This window comes from Carassius gibelio, chromosome A7 (assembly GCF_023724105.1).
Source record: "Carassius gibelio isolate Cgi1373 ecotype wild population from Czech Republic chromosome A7, carGib1.2-hapl.c, whole genome shotgun sequence".
In the NCBI taxonomy this organism is placed as follows: domain Eukaryota; kingdom Metazoa; phylum Chordata; class Actinopteri; order Cypriniformes; family Cyprinidae; genus Carassius; species Carassius gibelio.
The window spans coordinates 24819626-24842604 of record NC_068377.1 but is presented as its reverse complement, the minus strand read 5'-3'; the positions used below and the strand labels follow the sequence as shown (position 1 = coordinate 24842604).

The window sequence follows — 22979 nt, the reverse complement described above, 5'->3', positions numbered from 1 at the left end:
TCTGGGTCACACACAGGGAACTGAGTAATTGCATGTGTGCATATTTCTGTGGTTGCGTTGGCCTTTTCTGTTCAGCCAAATATATTTGGCTCATACAGCTTAAACCAGATATGCATAAAATGTGGAGTGCCTTTGTAATTTAGAGACATCAAAAGTCTTAATCTTCCTTTTTAATGACCATTTTCCTCTTGCGGATAAACTCTCCGATTTACTTCTGTCTTTGAGAATATTTTTGTCTTTAATGTTTAGAGAGTAAACAGTTAAGGTCATTTCTCTGTTTGGAAAATACAGGGCAGAAGTTCTTTAAAAACAAACATTGCACTCTCTGTTCTCTCCCACTCTTCATCTACTGAACTCTGTCTCTCCGAGTAAAGTTAGGTCAAAACTCTTTGTCAGCATTTTACAATTCTATCTCTATCTTGAAGAGAGCCGTTTTGGTCAGTGGTTGCTCGGTTGATGTTCCCATGCTCTCAGATAAAGACCACAACAATTGTACACTGACCCCTAATGCATTCCAACCTATCAGCCATTGGCCTCAAGAAATTTTCCAAAAAAGAAGAAAAGAGTTGAGTGCATGAACAAGATTTATTTTTTTTATCAGTTCCCTTGAATGTTTCCTGGAGAATGTATGCAGTGTATGCTCAACTCCCAATTAATAAATTAATTTATAATTACCGTATTGACCCGAATATAAGACGACCATGATTATAAGACAAGTCCCTTTTTTCTAGATGTACCTTTTAGAAAAGGGCCTTTTGAAAAACAAATCTTGTTTTTTGTTTTCGCTCTCTGTAAAACATTTTTTTAATATAATTTTTTATTATGCTTTTTTTTTTCATAATTTTCATATCGCATATTTTTCCTATTTTAATCTTTGTTATGAAAGTATGTTAAATACTGGTATAATCACAAACAATCACATTTAAAAATATACTCTTTTTGATATACCATAAAAATAAAAGGTAGCCCATTTGAATTAGATAACATTTATTCCATCGATCTCATGGTAACCAACAAAGATTTTATTAACAGTAGAAGTGAAATCTTATTCTAGGTACCCAAATGTGGGTACTGTCTTATGTTTTAAAAACACTTACAGAAAGTTTGGTCCCATTGATTAAGCTAATGACAGTCACAACTGTAAGCATTCTCTTTTTTTTGTTGTTTTCCCTCGTGAACATTACTTATTTAATGGCACACTCGTTTTATGCGTCTTTGGCGCCACCTATTGCCAATACGATACCATTAGAACCATTTTTTAAAAACACCGTAACGGTTATATTATATATGGACTGATGGATAAATAGATTGATTCAGAAAAGATGCAGAAAGAGGGAGATTCTGTAGAAAAGGGGAGAAAGGGGAGGAGATAATGTACTTTAAAGCACAAGAAAATAAAAGAAATGTGTGAGTTGGAAAATAATACTGACTGCACATCAAACTTGAGAATTTTTTTTTTTTTCAAGAAAGTTTTATCAAAATCATTGGTTGTTATTTGTTTAGTCTTTGCAAAAGGCACACAACAAGGCAGGAAATAATTTTGCTACACAATTCTCTGGAAATTACTTACACAAATGTTCAAATATGCATTAGTTTTGAAAGGCAATACATTTGTCATATTTGTGCTTTCAGAGTAGAGAAGGATACTTGACTTCAAATATTTCAGATATAATGTAATTTATATCCACTTTTACACTCAAAATCCAAGGCTAATATAACTGTAACAACCACAAAAGCCTCCAGCAGTGTTACATGGAAAGCAAAAATTGCATATATTTATTGCAAAACAAACAAAATCTGTTTCTTTAGTTTTAGACAGCTGCAACATTTTAGTTCAGTTCATTTCAGTTTCTCTTTCTAGACTTCATGATTATAGCCTATAAACTGTGAATTTCTGTGTGCAAAAAAAAAAAAAAAAAAAAATTAGGATAAGACGGATAAGCTGGACAGGTTTATATTTCAAATCTATGTAAAAGAAGCAGGTCTGATGAAAATGAATTAGTCTTTGAAATAACGTGTGCTAATGGAACTAACGGCTGTTAATGTCTCATGTCTATACACTGTCTTCTCTCAAACAGGCCTCAGTTTCATCATTAATTCAACCATTCATCCACACACACACAAGTGCGCATTTCGGCCTGTCCGTTAGATTAAGTGATCTGCAAGCATTCCTCTATATCTCTGGCATGTTGTAATACTTAAGGGTGCAGCTAGCTAATAGTGTTCAATCACTCCTCTACAGGTCACAATATGTGTGTGGGTGTGTGTGTGTGTGTGTTTGAGAGAAACAGGCTGATTGCATTCCTCCTGTGACTTTGGTGGTAAAGATATATGTAAAATCCCATGGACGTCTAATGCCATCTTGTCCACTGAGTTCAGCTTGGAGTCATGGACAGAGATTAGATGGTCATATCCGTGAAATCTCGTCTTGTGAACCCTTTCTGTAATATAAAAAAAAGAGAAATTCAAAATTAGCACTATATAACAGGCTAAATATAAAAGATAGTCATATAATGCTGAAATATATTGGTACATTGTATCAAGATGATGGAAAGAAGTTGCCCAAACTTCCTGCACTCCACATGGACCACTGCTCTGACCAGCACCATTTTGAACATAGACACGCAACAGACTTAAACTAGTCTTAGCCTCAAACAGCAAACACACGAACCACCCACAGTTAATTTAATTTAATTTAATAAAAAAATGGCTCTTTGGTAACAAAGTACTGGCCTGCAACAATGAGTGCTTCTATGGAAGAATAAATCACTGGACTGCACAGTTCGTGAGGACTTGGTCACATAACAGTCTCTTTCTGTGTAACTGGTCAATGTGACTAGGCTTTAACTATTTAATACAACAAACCCATCAAATAACATGTCTGAAAACAACCATGATACTTTTTTCAGGAAGAAAACCTGAGTTTGTTAATAGTTACTTTTGCCATTCGTTTTTGCCAAATTCATTTTGTTGTAAACATGCTCCAAAATTATTAAAGACATGAGAAAAGAAAAGTCATTTTAACAGTAAAAACTGAAAAGGCTCTGGTAATCAGTAATGGGTTGTAGGTAAATATTTTTCCAGCTCGGTTATATAACTGACTGAGAGAGCAGATATCACATTAGAGAGCATCTGGACAGCTTTCCAGTATCCTTAACCAAGCTATTCACACACTGTAACCACCTATTTTTATTGACTAGCCATAATAAAACAGTTGGCATTGGCCAAGCAGGTTAATACTTGTTAAGCAATTACACACAATACCCATCAATGCAAAGTCTGGATACACTAAGGTATCCATTTTCATATCAAATTACAGAGAAGAGGCTTTTGGCACACACCTACTACTTGCGACTCCGAACAGTTAAACATTCATTTGTGTTTTTTAAGTGGGTTTTACACTGAGACTCACCCGTTTGTAATCTTTATGAAGTTTGGTGTACTGAAACATGTTGGAGAGAACGGTGGAGGCGGCCCTGGCGGCTTTCAGCTTCCCAGGACTGAGACAGAATAAGAAAGGAGAAACATGAGAAGCAAAGCTGGGACATTAAACAGCTAAATAATGCAACAGCGTGTAGTGTGTATTACACTAGTAGTGCTATGAGAGATGGTAGGTGAGGTCCAGTATAAATGGATCATTTAAATTATGATTTGTGGCTGAAAATGTCAAGAAACCTTGTTGATTTCTTATCATAACTTCAAAGAAATGATACTCTCTCACTTCAGGTTTAAAGTATACACCATAAACGCTGGGGGACCACCATAAAAGATCCAATTTTCAGAATAGTGCACCTCCAATCTTATTCAATCCCATCATTTGGTCACGTTTAGACATATGTAGCTATATTCAATATTCATTTTTTTTCTCCTTCTGCATGTATAACCAATTACTATCAAAGTTAAAAGATTCAAGCAAATCGGCTTTTAAGTACGTCTTGCTCTTGTCCTCCCATGCTGAATAAACATATGAATTTCCTTCAAAAAATATATTTGTATTATTATTTTACCTGTTGTCATGAGATGTCTTAATGCTGACCAGCTTGGGTAGTCCATCAAAGTAAGTGATATCTCTGGCAGCCAGAGAGCTTCCTGTAACCAGGCTGTTGAGGACCCCACAGATGTTGACCACCACGTCACTAGACGGTTCTTTCTGATGCCCATCACTGGGGAGTTTGTTCACCAGAATATTCACCACTTTGGTAGCTAGGGAGGGATAGGAAGCAATAACAAATTTAGCTGGAATTACACAAACAGAGAGTGAATGATATATGTGTGTAATGTGACGAAGGAGGGGCTGTGTGACCCAGCGGGGGTGGATTATAGGGAAGCAGAGGACTGAGGTCAGGGTGGGGAGAAACGGGCGGCAGCAGATACTGGGAATGAGACAAGTATGAGTCTGATGGGAGCTGAAAATAATGTGTGGGAGCAAAAACAATGTGTAAGAATTCCATTTAATGCTATGTGGGCGAATGGTGCACTCTGGGAAGTGAATATAAAAAGAGATAGTACAGATCGTCTGAGGGTTTTTCATAGTTGCGCAAATCTTGATGTCGGTTTTTCGCTGATCTAGACATTTTCCTTGCCAGGATGTTGAAATCTTGGCCGGGGTGTTTTACACATTAAGATGTAATTAAAGACAGAGAGCTGGAGCAGAACGTCATTCACTAACCCATGTCAGCTTTGTTTTTGCAGTGTCTGGAGAGGTTCCTCAGCAGACCCGTGAGAGAACGGAGCTCGGCTTCTGTGGGACATCGCAACAGGTCGAGAATCACCGGCAACATCCGCTCCTGCTCCAGCGCCACACGACTCAACACAGAGGCCCACTAAGAAAAAACAAAGGAAAAGTGTTGAGTGAAGGAAAACAAGAGAGACAGAGAGCAATCAGTTATACAGTCTGCCAGATAAAACACAAAGACATGCACTCTTAATAAAAATAAATGTTCCAGATGGGGGATTTTACAGAGATGCCACTGAATAACCTTCATTTTTATGAGTGTAGGAGAACAGCGAGAAATGGGATGGAAAAATAAAGATGGAGAAACATGCCGAATGAATAAGTAGGAGAGTTTAAAAACATGCTGAAGCACTAAAAGTCATAAATAATAGAGATAAAAGTCACACATTCAGCTACTATTAAGATTACGTAACATGATTGCATCGCACAAATTCGAATAAAGTAACACTCCATTTTTTTTAAATTTAGACTTATTTTCAAAATTTTTGAATACATTCAGCCGATCTCCGGGTCTGGCGGTAGCACTTTTAGCTTAGCTTAGCATAGATCATTGAATCTGATTGGACCGTTAGCATCTCGGTCAAAAATGACCAAAGTGTTTCTATATTTTTCCTATTTAAAACTTGAACCTTCTGTAGGTACATTGTGTACTAAGACTATACTCTTATTCCAGCGTAATAAGGAACTTTCCCCAGCTAGTTTGTGTAGTCGCAGCAATAGCAGAGTTGCTGGGCACAATGTAACTACAGAAGGTTCAAGTTTTAAATAGGAAAAAATATAGAAACTCTGGTCATTTTTGAGAGAGATGCTAACGGTCTAATCAGATTCAATGATCTATGCTAAGCTAAAAGATTCAAAAATGGTAAAACTCAGTGTTTAACTCTTTAACTCAAAACTCAAAAAAGTGAAGTGTTCCTTTGAATATGAGTAATGGTAGGAGTTCAGCTTTGAAGTTTAGTGTCAAATCTGGTTTCTCACCCTGCTGTCGCCCGCTGTGATGTTCTGCAGGGCTCCCGCCGCTCCCTCACGTGTGGCTGCGCTTGTTTCGGTGTTCTGCAGGATGCGGTTGTACAGAGCGACTATCTTAGGGTGCCACAGCCACTCTGCTCCTTTCGGGACTCGTGCCACTTCAGAGAAGGTGGTCAGGTCTTGATTCCTCTGATGGAACACATTAGCAAGCATGCATGAAATTGATCAAAAGTAACATGTTGCAAAAATGTTTTAATAAAGTTTCAAATAAATGCTGCTCTTTTAAAATTTCTTTTCATCAACAAAATTCTGAAAAAAAAAAAATTTAAATGGGAAAAAGTTATTTTAAATTGTTAGCATATTTCACAATAATATTATTTTTACTATATTTTGATCAAATAAACATAGACTTATGAGCATAAGTGACTTCTCACCATTTTTAAAACGTTAAATGGTAATATATGTATTATTATATACACTATATTCAAGATGTCCTATCCTAAAAAATTAGATATTGTACAAAAAAACAAAACAAAAACAAGTCAACAAATAATTTCGGGAAATACCAGATTAGGTTTGGGAGAAACCAAATGTGAATAATATAAAATCCATATGTGAAGGAAGAGTAAGGTTAATAATATTGCGAATATGTTAAATTTGATGTTGATGTTATAGCAGATTGCAGGTGAGTGACTGACATCTTTTTCTTTCTTGCTCTGTGGTGTGAAGCAGCCGATGGGGTCGTTGTGCCGCGTGTCCTGTGCTCGAGTGGGTCCTTCCAAACGCATCTGAACTGAAGCAGGGATCTCAGAGTACAGCTGGTAGGACAGGTTTCGCAGGACACACACACAGTTTTCTACACCCTAGAAGCACAGAATTACAGAATGAGGATTTCAAATGCTTTTGCAAATGATGTTGTAGATTACAGCAACTGTTGTTTTTGATTTTATAACGATTTAATAACAATTGTTTTCTAAATGCCACGTGAGAAATACTGTAGATCTTAGAATGGTTTTCAACTGGCAAAGATACACTTTGTTAACTGGCTCAAGGCTAGCATATTAGCAAGCACATTTGAATGTCAATTCTCCGGTCTAACCTTGTCCTCTCCTTTTCCCTCCTGTAGGGAGTTTTCAATGTATCCAACCAGAGAGTCAACCAGCCCTCGCATTTCCCGCATCTGCTGCCTGGTTCTGTCATTCACGGAGCTCAGGTTCCTTCAGTGCATATAAAGGGAAGTTGTTAAGGTCATGATGTTTTTCTTTTTTTTATGCATTTGTGTAGAAATATTTGTAAGAGGTTAATCTTGTGTCTATAAATCTTTCCAGCAGGAAATCTGAAACTTATTCAATTAACTCTTATTTTTATTTGCTTTATTTCAGGTACATTTTTAATCTATTTGTATACAAGTACATGACATTATGCACAATAACAGGCTGAAATATATATATATTCTGAAATATACAATTTATCATTACTTTTTAATGAAGCGCTCATTATGGATGCATTTTATGCACCCACAACTTTAATATCTGGGGCTTTTTATAAAATTTGTTGACATTTGCGCCCCATGCTCTAGTTCATTTTTGACCATGCTGTGCATGCATAGAACATAAATGCATTTAAATGCATGCATGCAGTAAGTGTGAGGCGTGTACCTGAGGCAGCCCGTGGTGTTGTAGAAAATATCAGCCTCAGACGCACTCTGTTGAATGACACCAGCTTCTCCTCCTCCAGACAGAGGCACCAGCACTCTCTCCGTCAGCTCAGCCAAACTCTCTCGGGCCAGCCTCTCCTTCAAACTGTCTTTAGAAGACAGGTTCCACAAAATGCCTACAGAGACAAAGAGAAAGAGATTTGTCAAAGACCACTTTAATGAGTTTAACTGTTTGCTTATAAATATAATATGTATTTGTAAATGCTGGAGTGTAACAATTATAACATTTAAGTTATATCATATATCTCCTCTTTTTTTTCACTACAGCATACTTTTTATGAACTTACATATGTGTTGCATCCCAAAAGATTACTTTATTCCAATTTCACCACCTAAACAATGTGGTTTGTAAAAGAAAATCATATGGATTTCTGACATTCAGACTTAATAATTAAACTATAAAACTAAATTAATTTATGTCATTTCATCATGAAAACAACTGATGAACTGACATTGCAGGCATGATTATTTTAAACAACTGACTGCCCAGTCATGGTAAAGTGGTCAAGCATTAAAATTAAAATGCTGCAAAAAGCGCATAATTGAGAACTATTACACATATTATAAGCAGTAATCTATTAGAAATATCTACATTAATCAATAATAATATGCTAATGTGTGATTAATATGTATAAAAATACATATATTTTTACATTTGTAGTCTAAGATCTCAAATGTTATTTAGTTTGGGGATGTTTACCACACAAAGCACTAAGCTGCTAGTGTCTAGAGGTTTTGAAGCCAACACAGTTAAGCGTACAAGTCATAAAATGTTACTAAGAGACCTGGCAACCCGGAGTCCAGCAGAAAGAATGTCAAGGATTGTTTACTAAGTGAGTGTGGATGTGTGAGGGGGTGGGGGTGATAGCAGAGCTCACAAAGCACAAAGGCCTCTGGGAGTCTACTTCCCACTGCATCTGAGACTTGGAGCGATTCCAGAAAACAGCCAGACCACTTTTTTTTCTTTTGAGTTTTCTCTTTGTTTCCCCAGATACACTCACTCACTGTTCCACTTAGCCCTCCTCCTGTCTGAGCTGACAATGCTTGGCCCCTAAAAATCACCCGTCTGAATCAGAACTGATGTACAGTGGTGTGAAAAAGTGTTGGCCCCCTTCCTGATTTCTTATTTTTTTTGCTTGTTTGTCACAATTTAATGTTTCAGGTCATCAAAGTAATTTAAATATTTGTCAAGGATAACACAAGTGAACAAAACATGCAGTTTTTAAATTATTAAGGGAAAACAAAATCCAAAACTACATGGCCCTGTGTGAAGAAGTGTTTGCCCCCCTGTTAAACCTGTGGTTTATCACACATGAGTGCAATTTCTCTAGCCACACCCAGGCTTGATAACTGCAACACTTGTTCGCAACCAAGAAATCTCTTAAATAGCACCTGCCTGACAAAGTGAAGTAGACTAAAAGATCCTCAAAAGCTAGACATCATGCCGAGCTCCAAAGAAATTCAGAAACCAATGAGAAAGAAAGTAATTGGGATCTATCAGTCTGGAAAAAGTCTTTTCTAAAGCTTTGAACCACAGTGAGAGCCATTATTCACAAATGGCAAAAACATGGAACAGTGGAGAACCTTCCCAGGAGTGTCCGGTTGACCAAAATGACCCCAAGAGCACAGCGATGACTCATCCAAGAGGTCACAAAAGACCCCACAACAGCATCCAAACACCTGCAGGCCTCACTTGCCTCAGTTAAGGTCAGTGTTCATGACTCCATCATAAGAAAGAGACTCATCACTTGCTGTGATAAATGGAACCATGCAGCCTGCTGTTTACCAAAAAATCCAGTCCAGCCATCTGTTCGTTACCTCAAGCTGAAGCGAACTTGGGTTCTGCAGCAGGACAATGATCCAAAACACACCAGCAAGTCCCCCTCTGAAGAAAAACTTAATGAAGTCTTTGGAGTGGCCTAGTCAAAGTCCTGACCTTGATCCACCTGAGATGCTGTGGCATGTCCTTAAAAAGGCGGTTCATGCTCGAAAACCCTCCAGTGTAGCTCAATTACAACAATTCTGCGTAGATGTGTGGACCAAAATTCCTTCACAGCGCTGTAACAGACTCATTAGAAGTTATCACAAACGCTTAATTGCAGTTTTTGCTGGTAAGGGTGGCCCAACCAATTATTAGGTTTAGGGAGCAAACGTTTTCACACAGGCCATGTAGTTTTGGATTTAGTTTTCCCCCTTAATAATAAAAACCTTCATTTAAAAACTGCATGTTGTGTTATCTTTTACTAATATAGAATTTTTTTTGATCTGAAACATTAAAGTGTGACAAACATAAGAAATCAAGGAGGGGGCCAACACTTTTTCACACCACTGTATGTACTTGACTTCTAGCTAAAACATGCGTGGCACTTTGTATTTTCACAGTCCAAAAATTTGCCTTGCTCTGAAAAACAACACTCACTCAAACATACCTGTGATGTTTTTGCGTAGTTCATCATCAGGTTCTTTTAAAGCCCCAATTAGTTTGCTAATCCCACCGGCTTCAATAAGTGCTGTCTTGTTGTCCATATTCTCGTAGATGAGGTTGCGTGTAGCACCTGTTGCATAGCGCTGAACCTCTTGGTTCTCACTGCTAAACAGCTGTACTAGTGCTGAGATGCCCTTCAAACTGCGCACCTGTGCATCAAGAAAAACATCTAGTTAAGCTCTGTGAGAAATATCCTGATTCCTAAGTGATCCCATGTCTCTGAATCCCATTTTTGTGTTTCACACTTCATAGACAAAAATCTCTTAAATCTCTCATTAATCTCATTAACACTTTTTCAGCCCAACATGGCAACCTGCTCAGACATCTGTCTGTGTTTTGGCATTATGTGCTCTCAGGCGGAATGTTCTGCCCCCTGAGGCCCAGGATAAAGATTAAGGACAGGGTGAAGGTATTCTCTCATTCTGGCTTGAGTATAACATAGAACAATAAAGACGAAAAAGCAGCTGAGCTTTGAGCTTTACCATGCTCCATTAATTATGCAAATATATATTGTGCAGACAACTAAAAATTTTTAAACAAACTTCACATGATTTGCTTTATATTGTAGAGTTGTCTATTTGACTTAATTCCTTCCCTTGAATGGTTTATATTTATACACTTTAAAAGGAATTTTGATCATTTTGTCTAATTGACCTCTCAACAGATAAATCAGCCAACCCCTCGAGGAGTATTCATTCTGTGCAATTTTTTTTGCACAGTTGGTTATTGTACTTATGCATCAGACTTTGGTTGCTGCTGCCTGATGAGCTTTGAGATTTTAAGACAAAGTGTCAAGTTCATTAGAGTTCAACTTCTTAAAACACGTCACTAGGCCCGGCATTCTGTTCCTGCCTGATACACTTCATCTAGCTGTTTTTGAAAGGAAGAGCACATCCTGTGTGTGCGCCCTCCAATCCTGTCCAAACAGAGCTCTGTTGCTGCCCTGGACTGAAAGCTGCCATATACTAAAGCAAAAATTGCTGTCTGCCCAGGATGGAAATCAAGGTAATCGGAAAAACTGACACTGTAATCAATCACAACATTAAATAATATGATCTCATCTCGTTGTTGATTTCAACTGAAATGTGAAATGTTTTGAAGTTTAAAAAAAATCTAATATTAGTGGTTATTTTGGGAAAATCCTAACATTATTGGATATCTTTCACAAGGAAATTAATAAATGCATTAGGTTCTCTGACTAGTGTGAAATATAAAGGGAAAATTGGATCTCTATTCTCATTTCCTTACTTCTGTCATAATACAGTATGTGTTATTTCCATAGAGTCCTTTGTTTCAAATGTATGTGTGACCCTGGAGCACAAAACCAGTCTTAAGTCACTGGGGTATATTTGTAGCAAAAGCCAAAAATACATTGTATGGGTCACATTTATTGATTTTTCTTATATAGGAAAAATTATTAGGATATTAAGTAAAGATCATGTTCCATGAAGATATTTGGTAAATTTCTTACTTTTAATACATTAAAACTTAATTTTTGATAAGTAACATGCATTGCTAAGAATTTGAATTTGGACAACTTTAAAGGGGATTTTCTCAATATTTATATATTTTTACACCCTCAGATTCCAGATTTTCAAATAGTTATATATCGATCAAATATCGTTCAATCCTAACAAACAATACATCAATCGAAAGAGTATTTATTCAGCTTACAGATGATGTGTAGATCTCAATAAAAAATATTAAAAACTTATGACTGGTTTTATGACTGGGTCACATATTTCTGATCTAATAAATGTATAATTGTATATTTGTACCATGGTCTTGGCTTCATTGCTGTGGTAACACTGATGCTGTATGTAGGCTGCTCCTAACATCTGCATAGCAACATCAGTGGAAGAGAGGTGACTGACTGCTGTAGTCATGTCCAGGTTATGGATTCTGTTCATTCACACAAACAAAATAGAAAGTGTTACAAAATATATTCCAAAAATGTAATATACTTGAAATAGATTACACGTGAATATGTTTTTGTTAAATAAAATATTTAATTTGTGAGCAACATTTTATATGATTACAAAGAAAACAAAAGTTTAGGGAAAGTCAAAGTTTTTAAAAAAATAAATTAATACTTTTATCCAGCAAGGATATTTTATATTGATTGACAGTAAAGACTTTTTGATCATTACATATTTCTACTTCAAATAAATGCTGTTCTTTTTTATCCGTCTAATCATCAGAGAATCCTGAAAAAAAATTTTCACAGGTTCCACGAAAACTATTAAGCACCACAACTGTTTCACAACCTTAATAATAATGTTTCTTGAGCAGCAAATCAGCATATTAGAGTCCTTTCTGTAGAATCATGTGACACTGCGGGCTGGAGTAATGATGCTGAAGCAAAATATTAACTATATTTTAATATAGTTAAACAGAAAACGATAATAATATTCCACAATATTACTGGTTTTAATTTTTTATCAAATAAATGCAGCCTTGGTGTGCAAAATACATTTATTTAAAAAAAAAACACACAAAAGCCTTACCAACCCCATACTTTTGAAGGTTGTGTATGTGTTTAAGATTTGCTTATAATTCATGATGCATCATCAAATGTTTAAAGCAAAAGTTTTCATCATGGACATTGCATTGTATGAATACTTCTATTTTGAATCGCTACAGGCTTGAATTTCGTTTGTATGTCATGAGAACAAGACCAACTGGAATCAATTTCAAAAATTTATTTTGCAAAGAACTCAACGATTAGAAGATAATTTTACATTACCCGCCAAGAGCTTCTGCGGTTTCATCGGCCAATCCGTCATAAACATCCACACCACGACCGACACTCTTAATACTATGCACAGACCCCGCTCTCTTCATGGTGCCCTGGTAATGCCCAGCAGCCTTCATACTGGTGCCCCCAGTGGACATCTGCTGGCACTGCACTGAGCTGCTGCTCTGCCTTTGCTGCTGCTGCTGCTGCTGCTGCTGCTGCTGCGGCACCTGACGATTATTTATGCGGCTGATGGTTCGCTGGGAAGGGCCTTTAAATGTATATTGATTAGCCAACTCTGCCTCCCTCCATCCTGCGTTGAAACCCTCTCGTGCCAGGGTCCCAGTGAGGGTGCGCTGACTTTGCATCACGTTGGGTAAAGTGCTCTGGCCATAGGGCGCCATCCAGTTCCCCACAGGAGATGACTGCCGTTGCAATGTGAGCCCGGCCATTACTGCTGCCTCCTGCTCAGTCCGACTCATTGTCCTCGAATCCGATGTTTGCATCTTGTTGTTAGAGCCACTCAGATGTGTGTCATCATGCTGCATGTACGCACGGCCCACTACGGTGGGCACAGGCACGCCATGACTGATTCTTCGCTGAGTGCCCATTTCTACTGCAGAGCGAGAGGAAAATTCTCCTGCGTACTGAGACAGTCGAGGCGTCTAAATAAAAGGGAGTCATATGAATATCTGAATTATGCATTGATTAGGCACATGCTATCTGCTCTAGTAGGCTCACTGCTATCACACAGAAGGGATAACGTGGCCTGCGGCTCACCATTTGGCTCATGAGGTTTTGGGTTAGGAATGTTTCAGATGCACATTGGGCTCTGAGCTCAATTCCGCAGCTTGCTAGTACTCCACTTCACTTTCTAAACACAGCTCCCACAGGAGAACGCAAAATACCGCATCATTGTGTTTGCAGGGTGCAGCCACACAGAGTGTCATTGTCAAGGGATTCTGGACATTGCAATCAATTCAACAAATAACTATTCATGGATGGCTGGTCTAACCTGATTTTAATAGTGCTATTAGTGCAAAATAACATACATTATAGAATTTACCTCTGTAGCTAACATCAATCGATTGAAATTAATAATGTGATTCCTTTCTGCAAACAATTCAATTTCTGTCTGGGCTTTTAAAATGGGACCTTGAAATTATACGGAAATGTTATCGCAGGGTCTATTGTTAAAGAGTAATGCTTTACTAAAACAAGCTCTGATCCCACTGGCTTCAAATAAATTATGCAATAGGAATTGTAGTGAATGTGGTCACACCTACCGCCATTGCTCTGTTGCCATGGTGGATAACAGACTTGGAGCTGAATCCAGGGGTTTTGGTTTGGTATTTTACAGTGGATGAGTGGCTGTCAAATTCTGAAAAAGAGGACAATTACATAAAATGTTTTTAAAAAATCAGTTTATGAGCATTTCTGTGACTAACTTCTTTATATATTGTTTATTCTTTGCATTACACCAAGAAAAAAAAAAATTAATTCTGTCATAGTTTGACATTTCAAAAATGAGTTTCTTCTGCTGCCAAACAGCTGGAACCAACAACAGGATGTCATGATTCGCTTGCATCTTGCCAAAAACTGTGATAAGCAATAGTTGATAGTAGTAACAAAGGTGAAGAAAGTTATTGCATTATCTGAGAATAAAGTGACTACTTGATTATTTTAAACATTTAAAATAAAAATGCTGTCACTCAGAGCATTTAATTACAAATTACATCAGATTTTTTTTGTCTAATAGTAATGAAAAAAAAATCTCCAAAGTAATTAAATACAAATGTTAAATACATGTAATTAAAATACTTATCATCTCTGTTCATAAAGTACTACTAAAAAATCAAAATGCTTGTAATATGCATGCTAATAAGCATCTATTAGTGGAAATTAGTACTTAAAATAAAGTGTTACCACATTTTTACTAAAATGCATACTCTCAGTGAAATTGCTTGAGCTATCCTCTTGAGTAAGACTAGGCAGTATGACAATATATATTGTTCCGCAGGACTGCTTAATTTTTTTGACGTGTGGATCGAGAAATATGGATTGATATATTGTATCCATGTATGCGTCTAACATACATACAGCCTAACATACCTGCTGCTGTCTATAGTCTTAATTATAATCAGACAATAAGACAAAAAGAAAATAACTTACTGCTCTTGACTGAATTACTCAAGTAACTTTAACAATGATCAGTCTACATGCAATTCATAGAGAAAATGCAGTTATATTTTACTTTTGATTATTCAATTTCTGTTATTTTTTACTAAAATGCTACTATTAAAATACTTTACACGAATAACATTATATAACTAAGGATCTTTATAAAAATCTTTATTTAATTTATATCTTTACTAAATTCTACTCAACCTGTCGTTTGTTACTTTCTTCTTTGTGCTTATTTTTACAAATAAAAATCTAATAAATTAAAAATAACTGTACTGTGATATACATAATTATATGACACAGAATTTTTTGTCATACTGCCTACCTCTTCAGGAGAAAGACTGTTACGTTTTCTGTCAGAGGAAGGTCAGTTTTGTGTCTTCATTAAATGTTTTAAAATATGAAGAATAAATTATTAAGCTGATGTATATAGACTCCATCCTGTCTAATGCTCAATAATATTTTAGTGTCTAACGTTAGGGTTAAATAATATGTTGTCTATAAGCTGTCAAGGAGGGGAAAGTGCTTCTCTTTCTCTAATGAGTGTATCTAACTTCACTATTACTTAATGTGCTTTGTCTTACTCTACTGTAATGGCACTGTCTCTTGCACTTCAAATGATTGCTTGTATATACTGTATATGTATTTATGTATATTCAAATTCAAAATTACAAATTACTTTGTATTTTATTTAATACATTTGATTATTACATTTAACTTTTGCCATTTCACTATTTCGATAACTGGTTATTTTCAGAGAAGCAAGAACAACTCAGGGAAAATTCTCTCCCAGCAGGTGGCTTTCATTTTGATGGGATTTCTTTCAAAGTATTACATTGATCAACAGTGACATAAGACCCTAAAATTACTCCTCTCAGAGGAGAGATACATTTCAGCTAGAGCTCCACATAAATGTGACATTGCTCAATTGGCACATCTTAAGAATGTTTGTCTGAAGAAATAAAAGAAAAATACCGAACTCATTGGGTTTGAGAGTTAACCATCTATCTTAATATTTTATTAGTTTCTGCAACCTAATAAAAACATTATGAATGGCTAATTACACGTGCTCCCTAAGAAGAGCTATCACTTTGGCAATAATAATGTTGAAAATGATATGATAATGCAATATGCGTTTCCAAACTCCTTCAAAATGTTTCAGAATTCTTCATTAGCTTCATTATCACAGCCTCGTCCTCAAATTGTCTTTAAGGGTTCATATGATGGAGTGTTTCAAGCTCTTGGTGCATGAAGTAGATCTATAAAGTTGCAAAGACTAAAGTCTCAGACCCAAAGAGATATTCTTTATAAAAGTGAATTACTCCTACCTTAAATGGCTCGTTCTAACATGCCCCCACATCTCTACATCACTATGTGGGAAGATTTGCATAATGCATCTCAAATGTTCACACAAAGAAAGAAGGCATAACTATTAATTCTAGCTGTTGCCGCCGGCGCCATTTCGTGGAGATGCTGTGTTTCGTTGTGAAAGTGAAAATACTTTCTTTGGCCTTCCATAAGAGGACACAACAAAAAAAAATCAGTGGTTAAGTTGTATTTACAACACTGTTCCGGAATGGTTCAACCCAAATATTCAGATTTGTGCATCACATTTGCACAAGGACAAGGACGGCTTCCTGTGAGAGTAGCCTACAATGCCGGTGTCTGTTTCTATAAAGTGGGGCAGTTCCAACTTTGCAAGGACAGTCTAGTGCTTCTGACTTACTGTCTGTTAGTACGTTTTTCATATTTAAAGAATTTGTCAATTATGATCCAAACGCCAGTTTTGAGCATTGTAGAGAAGCGCTTGTTGTTTGTCATTTCTCTGATCACAAATGCATATATGGTTTTATGTTGTTGCAGTACAATATGCAATGCAATTATGTAAAAAGGCAGTATAAGTCATTATAATCAGTAATTATGTCTCCACTTGATGCAACAAATGCCTCGTTTGTAATAGGTTTTATTGGTTTTGTCTTATCGCACCAGGACACACATCACAGTATGGTAAAGGGCATAACATTTCCGTCACACGCTTGAGGCATTCGGCCAATCACAACACACTGGATAGCTAGCCAACCTGAGCACACGTCACTTTTCAGAACAATTAGCTTTGTAAAAATCAACGTGTTTCACAAAGGAAGAGAGAGAGAAGAATAGAAAAGAAACAATAATGTACAGTCGGTAGAAAATAATGTGTTTTTTTTAACCTTAAACCACATAAACACATTGCATTACACCACACAAAATAATGTTCTTTTAAGCAACGTCATATGACCCCTTTAATCATAAAACACAACCTTTTAGACCAGAGTTTCTAAGCTGTCTGTAGGAAGTCTGACAGGAAGCCTAAAGGTCCACATTAAAGTCATGAATGTGAATGTCTGAGGGGTCAACCACAACTGTCTTTATTTTGATGAACTCTAACTATATATTTTTTAAATCAGTAGTTTCTTGAACTTGCAAGATTTCAGACCATGAAGTGCACTTTAAAGGGTACATACTGTAACATACACAGTTTCACCTAATCTCATGTTAATCTTGAGTACCTATAGAGTAGTACTGCATCCTTCATATCTCCAAAAAGCATTTAGTTTTATCATATTTATAAAAGAAAAACACAGCTTTCCGATTCTCTCTGGGAAAAGTCGAGTTCCTGGAGGCGTGTGGTGGGCGGAGCTATAATACTGCTGTTTTGTGTCATTCCCATTAACATATATTCACTTATGTGCTGATTTCCAACAAAAGACAGAAATCTGATGCAGTTGTACTAACATAAATGGGGTCTTTTATCACTGGGATCGCTCCATGTTTTAATCGGAAAAAAAACAACCAAACTTGTAACATCCCGGAAATAAGATTTTCAGCACAGAAATTCTCCATCATTCTTCTAAATTATTTTTTAAAACTTTGGCCATGTTTAGCATGAGAATCCATCTCTTTAACACTGTGAACAACTCTGAATACACAAAACACCATTGTACCGCCCCTTTAATGAAAATGTTCCATGGAAGCCATCAGATACAGAAGTTTATTAAATGCTAAAGTCCTTAAGACTGGGGCGGAGGAGTGTTTAGGGAAAGATTACTTTTAAATTGAAACATCTGTTTTGTTTTGCCTTGGTATGACTGTTCTTGCTTAGCTCCTGTTTTTCAGTGAGTTCAGTACAGTACTATACATACCAACAACTTAATGAATTAATTAAAAAACATAATATAACTGTTATAGACAGGCTGCATTGATAGATACTACAATGATGGTGATGATTTTAAATACATATATTATTAAAATATAGATTTTTTTTTAGATATATCTTCTACAAAACATGTACAAATGAAAAATTAATACAAAAAAAAACAATTACAAAAAGCATCTGTCCATGACCACATGGGTCATGTGGCTGGTCCATCTAAAATGTTCCATTATAAATCCGTACAATAACAATATTAAAATGTTGTTGCTGCTGGTATTGACAGAGAGATGTGAGCTTCTTATTTCACATGCTCAATAAATTACTAGAATGAGTCTCAGGATGATTCAAACCCATGCAATCCCTACATTCCGGGGAACTTGGTTACAAAATCTGAGAAACAGAGCATAAATCTTGATGACAATTAAATAGCATGTACTATGCACCATATTTTTTGAATAATTGCAAAGCAGCAGTTGGCTGTTACATGCGACTGAATGGACCTACACAGCAAGACAACTGCTTTATTAGGGTTATTCTTTTCTGAAGTTATGTAACCATTCAAGTCTCCTAGAAGCTAAAATAGAACTGGCCTACTGATAAAACACTCTGAATCAAATGGCAGGAAACTCTTCGGCAAAGGACATGGATGTGTGACCAAGAAATGTGTCACAGACAAGGTCAAACTGAGCTCATGTGTGAGCTGACTAAAAAATACAAACAAATATAAATAAATAAATAAATAAATAATCACAAAATTAAATGTGTTCGTGTTGCATGCAAAACTTGCTACTAAACTATGACTAAACTATATAATCATATATTTGGTCCACAAAATCGTTCTTAAGTGTACATTTTTCGAAACTGAGATTTATACATCACCGGAAAGCTGAATACATAAGCTTTCCATTGATGTATAGTTTATTAGGATCAGTCAACATTTTGCTGAGGTACAACTAATTGAAAATCTGGAATGGTGCAAAAAAATAAATAAATACGAGAAAATCGCCTTTGAAGTTGTGTAAATTATTTATTACTAATCAAAAATTAAGTTTTGATATATTTACAGTAGGAAACTTACAAAATATCTTCATGGAGCATGATTTTTACTTAATATCCTAAGGATTTTTGGCATAAAATCTAAAATTTTGACCCATACTAATTTTTTTAATTTTTTTTTTATTTTTTTGGCTATTGCTGCAAATAAAAGCCAGCGACTTAAGACTGGTTTTGTGGTCCAGGGTCACATATAATGACTTATTCTTCTGTATATTTTCTATATAAGGACGTAGTTGAATAAAAAATAAAATCATATAATAATAATGGTTCCAAGAAGGTTTTGGCAGATTTTTTTTATTTTTTTCACATTATATAAACAGCTGGGTCATTCTTCTTTTTTAAAGGTCATGTCCAAACTGGTGCTCTAACATAGGCCAGATGCAGTTCTCCATGTCACTTATGTGATTGCGGTCAACGATAGGGTCAATGGTTAAATGCCTAACATTCCTCTCTCTACCAGACATCCCGAAAGCTAGAGTTCCTGACAGATTTTTCAAGTGCTACCAGGATAGTTGTTCCTATACATATAATCAGACTTTGATTTGGAATCATAACTTTAGTGAAATATTAAAAAAGAATTGGACTTTGCTAACTTGATCTGTATACGATACTATACTACTAGATAAGTTTCTCAGGTTCCTATTCCTGTTAAAGATTTTTTTATATAATGTTTGACTTAAGTGCTTTGGTCAAGCACTAGTAAAGCTGTATTTCAGACACCTTCTTGACAAGAGAAAGCTGTATTTATACAGTGGGGCAGTGGGAATGGGGTGTTGGGGGGGATGAGGTTTGCCCTTATTTCTACCTGCCAGAGAAGAAAGTGATACCTTTCCCATGGGTTTTACACTCCTCCTCCTCCACAAACATCTGCACACACACTGCTCACAATGGCTTACATCTCTAAAACGCATGTGCTGAGTGATTCATTTTACACATTTGCATTTGAAAGCATCTATATATCTGGTCAAGCTTTTATTATACAACAATGGGCCAGTTTTCCATTCATACAAGCTTATTTAATGTTTACAAGTTTAACTTCATTCTTATGAGGGCCAACATGATTGTCCAGTTTTCAGGAAAGTGTCAGGATATCAGTTGTTCCAAATGACAGTTTCCCGTTTCAGGGGGTTCCCAGCAGCAGAATCCAACCAAATGCAAAACAAAACGAATGAAACGACTACTTGAACACAGGCACAAAATACTTTTTCTCTATTAACAAAGCAACAACAAGCATACTGGAAAACCAGTGTGCGCCTGTAATTGCAATGACTGTATCCAAAACATGAAGACCAAAAAGATATTTGCATTCTGATGCAAAACAAATCCTGTCAGTGTTACCCGGAGTCCACGTAGAGCTATTGTGTTCACTATCTCCACTACTGTAGGAATGTTCTGCTTAAATGTATACATTTCTGACAGATTGCTTACTTAAACTTAACAATATGTAATAGAATTAGACATATTATAGTGTTCATTTTATTGTGTATTTAAATAACTATAGGTTTGATAATCCTTGACTCTTATTTCTATGAAAATATGGCTTCCTGTTTCTATTAAAAATAATAAGAAGAAGAAGAAATGAAAGAATTTGGGCAAATTTTATATTTGAAAACACAAACATTACTAAAAAAAAAAATTATTTACTCTGTTTATAAAAAATGATTTGTTTTGTTTATTTAAACGATTTGCTATTTATAACCATTTAAGGGGAATGGGGGAAAAATCTCTTAACATTACAATTTTATGTATATTCTAATTTATTATGTAACGTGGAATAGGTATTATCATGTAACCTGCAATTTACTTAAAGTTTAAAAAGTTTACTAAAAACGTATTGCACATTCTAGAAGAGAGTGTCGCCTGTATGGCGTCAGAGTTTAAAGTAACGGATCAGCAGCAGCTTCTGCTCACCTGTGGAGGCGTTGAGTCGGGATGAGGGTGAGGATTTCTCCGCCATGCGCTGCTGGACCTGCTGCTGGACGCGTCTGGCTTTAGATAGCTGATCCCTCCCGGGATGGTCATCGGTCGGGATCGCATATGTGGTGACCGAGGTGCTGGGCTGTAGGGCGGAACAGAACAGGCCCTCAGTGGCCACAACAGCACTCATTATGAAGTCTGAAAACTTGCTCCAATAATTACACAATCCAAACTTTTATTTTCTGCGCGTCGAAAAAGATTATCCGAAATTCGTATTCCGATCGCCCCTCTAATGCTCTTCTGAAAAAATCCCAATATCAAGTGAAAGTAATTTGCCCGGAGCGCAGGTCAAACGTGCAGCGTCGCGTGCACTTGATCTGTCCAGCTCTACGTGGGCAGCTGTGCGCTCCTGTCGTCAAGAGATACAGAGATTGTGTAGCAGGGGCGGGGCTTCTCATTCACGTATGCTCTCAGCACTGAGATATGCGTTTATCAGTCCCACAGTTTAGAGTTACACTGGTTATATGAGCTCTGCTGTGCGGATTGGGTCTACTCTACTTTTTTGCTTTGTCACCCCCCTCACCTAAAAGTATATTACCATGTTTTCTTTTTTTCTTTTCTTTTTAACATCATACCATTTTCTCTGAGTGAATGATGTTTGAATATGCTAAATATCAAAGTTTCATGTTATTTATTACCTTGGTGTTGCAATGGTAAATATTTGATGTGGGACATTATGCTTCTCTCTGTGAAAACTTTAATTGGTATTTGAATACGGCAAACATTCAGGACCATGGCATCTTTAGAAGTACCATGGTTTTACCATCTAATAACATAATGGTAGGCTACTATAATATTTTTTTGTAATATGCAAAGTTGAATTCCTTATTTCTTTCTTTCTCTCTCTCTCTCTCTCTCTCTCTCTCTCTCTCTATATTATATTTAACTAATAAAATGTAAATGTTCTAAAAATGTTTTTTCATAATAGCATTAAAGCTTTTTCAAAAATAAGTTACTTATACAAAAGTACAATGGCATTACCATGAGATACATATTTTTTTGTAAGGAATCTAATTAAATCAATATATTTTTTTGAATACAGAAATTAAGCAGCTGAAAAACATGACAAAAAGAATTACTCACCATTAATGTGGAAGACATCTGTTTCATTGTTTCTTCCTTTGTTGTTTTTCGAGAACAAGGCCTCACAACATCCTTTTATAAGCCCCTCTTGCTCGTCTCTCTTTCGACTCTTGTCTTAAACTATTCTGTCTAAAGAGGAGTAACTTAAAAATGTCTGTTACCCACCCAAATACTGACATTGCATCATCTTTCCTCCCAAGAACGGTTAATCCTAAAAAAAAAAAAAAAAAAAAAAAAGATAGGTGGGAAAATTAAGAGTTCTAAAAATCCCACTTCTAAGAAAGAGGATGGGCAAACTGTTTAGTCAACAGGCTGAATGAGGTTTGAGGGGGTTTTCAGTTGAGTTGGTTTAAATGTGTATATTTTCTGTGTATATTTTGACAACAAGAAGATCACTGACTCATACCGTAAAGAATGCATTATTTTAGCTGATGGCTTTATCCACTGACTGCTGGAAATGAGTGGCCAAATTCCTTCGTTTCAAACAAAGGAAGGCCCAGAAGACACACCCAATGAGCAGTCCAGCAACTCACCAGCGTGCTCACTATATCCCACAACAATGAAACTGACAAATGATTGTGTGGTTTTATCTATCTTAAGAAGTATTTGTTTAAAAGACACAAATGAGAATGTCAAAATAAATAAATAAAACACCAAAATAAATACTTTTTCTTTTCTTTTTTACAATAGTATTTATGACTGACAGCATAAGAATGTGCTGATGCACAAAACATGATTTATGATAAAAAACAGATTCTGAAATCTTTATACAAAGGAATGTAAATTCCATTATTTAAAAAGGGTATGACGAAGATCAGTTATATGTGATGACAACATTCTTAT

General features: G+C 36.1%; 1 protein-coding gene across 2 annotated transcripts; it reads right to left on the bottom strand.

Moving 5' to 3' along the window:
* Positions 1–970: 970 nt before the first annotated feature.
* On the bottom strand, positions 971–22289 carry LOC128016918 (plakophilin-3). Of its 2 annotated transcripts, XM_052601875.1 has the most exons (14): positions 22137–22289; positions 20988–21135; positions 13930–14024; positions 12653–13308; positions 11685–11808; positions 9851–10055; positions 7363–7537; positions 6804–6921; positions 6403–6567; positions 5714–5893; positions 4670–4823; positions 4008–4203; positions 3413–3500; positions 971–2441 (listed from the first exon to the last, which is right to left on the bottom strand). In XM_052601875.1, the coding sequence occupies exons 1-14, from the start codon at positions 22161–22163 to the stop codon at positions 2400–2402; spliced, it is 2373 nt and encodes a 790-aa protein (XP_052457835.1). In that variant the 5' UTR covers positions 22164–22289; the 3' UTR covers positions 971–2399. The 2 variants fall into 2 exon arrangements, with proteins under 2 accessions (XP_052457835.1, XP_052457834.1); XM_052601874.1 differs by lacking the exon at positions 22137–22289 and having other exon boundaries at positions 20988–21398.
* Between the last annotated feature and the right edge of the window lie 690 nt (positions 22290–22979).

Coding starts and splice junctions, on each gene's coding strand:
- LOC128016918 (XM_052601874.1), bottom strand. CDS start 21,183: ATGAGTGCTGTTGTGGCCACTGAGGGCCTGTTCTGTTCCGCCCTACAG. Junction 14,025..20,987: donor CCGACTCAACGCCTCCACAG/GTGAGCAGAAGC, acceptor CCTCTTTTTCAG/AATTTGACAGCCACTCATCC. Junction 11,809..12,652: donor ACCGCAGAAGCTCTTGGCGG/GTAATGTAAAAT, acceptor GTGAATGAACAG/AATCCATAACCTGGACATGA.